At 36.4% G+C, this 4,994-nt stretch overlaps 1 protein-coding gene across 1 annotated transcript; it reads right to left on the bottom strand.

Annotated features, from left to right (window-relative positions):
* Positions 1–1,308: 1,308 nt before the first annotated feature.
* On the bottom strand, positions 1,309–4,748 carry hamp (hepcidin antimicrobial peptide). The gene is made up of 2 exons (XM_088327026.1): positions 4,512–4,748; positions 1,309–1,709 (listed from the first exon to the last, which is right to left on the bottom strand). The coding sequence occupies exons 1-2, from the start codon at positions 4,596–4,598 to the stop codon at positions 1,521–1,523; spliced, it is 276 nt and encodes a 91-aa protein (XP_088183152.1). The 5' UTR covers positions 4,599–4,748; the 3' UTR covers positions 1,309–1,520.
* Between the last annotated feature and the right edge of the window lie 246 nt (positions 4,749–4,994).

Raw genomic sequence — 4,994 nt, 5'->3', positions numbered from 1 at the left:
ACATTTAAAAAAAGAGGATGGCCGCAGGCAGAATCTTAATCGTTTCCATGATGGGTAATAAAATGAGTGCCCGCGATGAAAAATAGATGATGTTGTCATGCATGGTGTAAGAACCCGTTCACCAAAACAAAAAATTTATAAAATGTAGATATTTATTGAATTCATAGAGAAGTTGTTAGTGTAATGCCAGCAACGTGTATCTCGTAAATATATATATATATATATATATATATATATATATGTATATAGATGGATAAAATGCCACTGAAAGTGGTGCCCTAGGCGACACAATTAACTAAAAATATGATATAATACATAAATATTTAGGGCAGCACGGCGGCACAGTGGTTAGCTCGTGTGCAGCACAGTACTGAAGTTATGAGATCGAACCGCCTGTGTGGAGTTTGCATGTTCTCCCTGTGCTTGCGTGGGTTTGCTCCGGGCACTCAGATTTCCTCCCACATACTATAAACATGCATGTCAGGTTAATTGGCCGGTCCAAATTGTCCCTAGGTGTGAATTAGCGAGCAAATTGTCTGTCCCTGTGTGCCCTGCAACTGTCTGGCAACCAGTTGAGGGTGTCCCCTGCCCACTGCCCGAAGATAGCTGGGATGGACTCTGGTACCCCTGCGACCCTACTGAGGATAAGCGGTGCAGATAATGGATGGATATACACAATAGTATAATATAAAAATAAAATCTAAATCATAAATTCAAAATATAAATGCATATTGTATTCATACAACCTCTAATATATATTTGAAAAGAAAAACATACAATATATATTTATTTATTTAAACAAAAAGCATGATTTTGTACTTATCTTTTAGGTAATTGAGTCAAGATTTCGTATGGAGTTTCAAACATGTCCTTTTTACAATTCCCTCATTTGTGAACTATTTTAAACACTCTTCAAAATATGTGTAAAATAATTCAACAATTTCATTGTATACATGATCAGAAACAAGAATGTCGGAGAAAAAGATACGAAAAATTATATTTTTTTCATAAATATTGGAAACCTAAAAAAAAACATTTTTAGATCTCTGAACAAACTTATAATATATAATTGATGTATACACAAATGATATAAATATATAATAAATATATGAATTGTATTTACTTACAATAAAATGGCCTTTGTTGTCATTTTACAGTGTTACTACAAAAGGAGAAGCCCTGCAACTTTGTTATACTATTACATAATAACAATGAAGGCAATGCCATTCTATTCTATTCTATATATAGGATATCAAAATATTATTAAAAAAAAAAAGAAACTGATAATACAAATAAAACACATACAAATCAATTCATGCGTCCATTTATTAGCACATGAACATACACTTCACTCCTAATGCAAGTTGAATTAAATTTAAAAAATGTTATCTTTTACAAACACATGGAAATAAATATTAGTCTGACACTTTGGCGTGACAAAAACAACTAAATAATTAGGAACCAGCTCAGGGAAAAAGTGTAATAAACAATGATGTGAGGGTCTTCCTCGGTTGCCTTTTTCAGAATTTGCAGCAAAAGCCGCATCCTTTGTAAGACTGGCAGCAGTTGCAGCACCAGCGGCAGAGCGATAAGTGACTCTGCCGCTTCTGCCGGGCGTGGTAGGGCATCCAAGGATCCTCGACGCCCAACTCCGGTCGTCCCGCAACCGGACCGTCGCCTCCTCCTGTTATTGCGTATTGCTGCTGCACCTGCAATCAAAAACGCAGGTCAGACAAAGTACATTGATTTTCCACCTTCAGCATTATAAGATAGAGAGAGAGATAGAGAGATAGAGAGACGGACAGACAGACAGACAGACAGACAGACAGATACTTTATTCATCCACGTAGGGAATTTCACAGTAACCTTGTGTTGAAAATAAAATAAGAATAAAAACAAAGAATACAGAAATAACCAATATAAAGTGTTGATATTGAGTATTTAAATAGTGCCACATAAAATACACACTGTAATAAAAATAGGGTAATATGCAAATGTGGGGGTGGGGTTTAATGTGGGCTTTTACTCCCCCGGGTGGAGTTAAAGAGCCTCATGGCATGAGGAAGAAATGATCTCCTCAGTCTGTCTGTCCGTGGAACAAGACTGTGATAGCAGTCTGTCGCTGAAGCTGCTCTTCCGTTTGGAGATGATGCTGTGTAGTGGATGTGATGAATTGTCCATGATTGACCGCAGCTATAAAGCGGACCTATACAACCCCAAATTGCGCCAAATACTCCGGTGCACTTTATATATTGGATAAAATTGGAAATGCATAGTTACAATTAAATGGTACCGCATACCAGCTCAGTAGCCTAGATGGTAAGGCGCCCGCTTTGAGACTGGGAGGTCGGTGGTTCGCGCCCCGGCCGAGTCATTCCTAAGACTTAAAAAGTGGTCGGCGGCGCCCTCTGTTGGCTGCGGCTGCATCGGCTCGCTACAACGGGTCAGGTGCAATCGACATTTCGTTCTGTGTACATTGTTACACAGAATGACAATACAAGGAAATTATTATTATTATTATTATTATTATATATGGTAGTGCCCTCTTGTGGTTTACATGTTTGTTTGTTGCAACAACGAAACAATATAAAAGCACAGAAGTTAGACAGTAGATCGGATGCTGACTTTGAACACTCAATTCAAATCCTCTTTTGTCGTTGCTTCGTACAATAATTGTCTGTAAGTATGAAACGTATAGTGATTACTTGAATGAAGATTTTTGTTTTGGTAACGTTTTGTGCAATATTACGCACTCTTGTTTGAGTACTTTTAAATGATGCTGCATACAGTAACTGCTCTGCCTTTGAGAAACAAATAGAGTGGTCTTGTGGTTAACATGTTTGTTGCTAAAATTAATTTTAGTCCTGAAACCAGACGTCATAATGTTAATTTAGGTTTTAGAAACATCTTTTAAATTTTAAAAATTGTGAATGATTAATTTTCCTTATGATAATCCAATGATAATTATAAACCCACGTGTTGAATATTTCATATTCTTTTTTTTTTTTAAATTGTAAGAAAATTTGAAGTTAAATGTGCTTTGTAATTTCTCAACATTTAGATTTCAAATAATTAGTTAAGGTTTGAGACCCGATTTGCAGCAATTAAAGGGAACTAAGAATCTTATCATTTTCATTTACAATTTTCATCAGATTTAATAAAGTAGTACAATAGGAATTATATTATAACATTATAAATTACAAACCACACTGAATCAGGTTACTACTTGTGGATATTTTAATTTTGTATCAAAGGTTTTTTTCCATTTGCTTTCATGGGACACTGTGTAATAATTGACCACTAGATGTCACTGTATTGTGTCATACAACTAAATACGAATGCTACAAAGCTCAAGGAAGATGCCAAACTACGGAGACTTAAAGTGACCAAACCGCACCATTTTTTTTAATATTAAAACATTTTTAGCCTTTCACAAAGTGTTTAGTTCATGTAAGTACCCGTAGCAGCAAGATTGCCAATAATCATGTCAGCTCTCTCTAGGTAAAATAAATCCAAATTTATTCACCTACGTGTATTCCAAAAATTTAAAGGTTATAGCTGTCCTTTCAAACACACGTTAAGAATATTACTAGAACAGCTTTTTTCCAAAAATTATGATCAAACATTTTGTTGTTCTTTACATTTGTAAATCATTTTTCCACAAAATTATAAAAATGTGTCAAAATTCTATTATATTGGAGTGAATGAAATGAGAATCGAATCAATTTCAGAAATAGACATGACGTTTCATTGAGATTCCCGTACAAGTGGGAAAGGAGAACCAAAAATAAGAAAAAGTTAAAAAAATGTAATAAATCCTATTCAACCTTCCTGTTATCCTCATTTTAAAGGTTATATTGGTACTTTTTCAAACACCTTAGATAGAAAAGTGATAAAAACAACATTTTCTATGTTTTAGGAAAAGTAATTTAAACTGAATATCGTTTCAGGGATTTTTTAAAGGTTTTAACAACACAGTAGTGGGTCATTTTGACCCAAGGACAAAAGAAGGGTAAAGCCCTTGTTAGATTTTTTTAGGATTTCTGCTTGCCCCAATTTTAGTTTAAAGGGGCACTGTGTAATCTTTGACCACTAGATGACACTGGATCGTGTTGAGCAACCCAAAAAGCACAAGGAAGATTACAACCTACGGAAACATGAAGTCACCAAACATCTCCTTTCACAAGGTTTTTTTGTGGGTAGCCGAAGCAGCATAACGGCAGACAATTATGTCAAATCCCCCCAGATAATGCTCATGTTATGTAAATGCAAATTTCTCAATCTACGAATATTTGAAAAAAAAAATGCATGTTTGAATTGAATTGTCTGTATTGTCAATTATGACACTATAGTAAACATTGTATGCAATGAGATTAGCTACTACTGCTTACTATTAAACTTAATGTTGATTTTTTTTTTTAATTAAGTTTTCTTTACCATGAGCTGCTGAATAACACATAATATCTATTTATAGAAAGCAAAGTGAAAAGCAGCAAAAGTGATGTACTTACCTCATGGAAGGGGAGCGCAGAGCTCTCCAGGATGCAAATAAAGGCCAGCACGAGTGTCACTGCAGCTGCAATGCTAAATGCCTTCATTTTGGTTACGAGTGGGCGCTCGCTTCTTTTAAAGGTCGCTGCAAATCCTCGAGAGTGGAGCGGTGGTCTCTGGCATGGGGCGCCGACCACGACTGTCCGATGTCTTTTCGATCGCTGTTTCGATTCTTGCCTTGTGTCGTCCTGAGCGCGCCGTTTCTCGTATTTATACGCTTGCAGGGCGGCGTGGAAGGGTTTGCCTCCTGCCCCCGCCCGGGAGGCCAGCCTGGCCTCTTTCCCGGCAGGCATTACCTAACAGGCGCTGGGGGAAGTTTTGACCTCTTTTGCTTCTGTAAAAACTGAAAGATAGTCAGGGAGGGAGGAAGAAAATTGTGTGGATATGTTTGTTGGGTTTCCTTTTGGATATCAGCCTCATAGTTCTAAAGTTTAAGGTTCGAA

The sequence above is a fragment of the Urocampus carinirostris genome, chromosome 2, assembly GCF_059441175.1.
Source record: "Urocampus carinirostris isolate Australia breed hairy pipefish chromosome 2, RoL_Ucar_1.0, whole genome shotgun sequence".
Taxonomy (NCBI): Eukaryota; Metazoa; Chordata; class Actinopteri; order Syngnathiformes; family Syngnathidae; genus Urocampus; species Urocampus carinirostris.
This window is presented reverse-complemented; position numbering and strand designations above follow the sequence as displayed.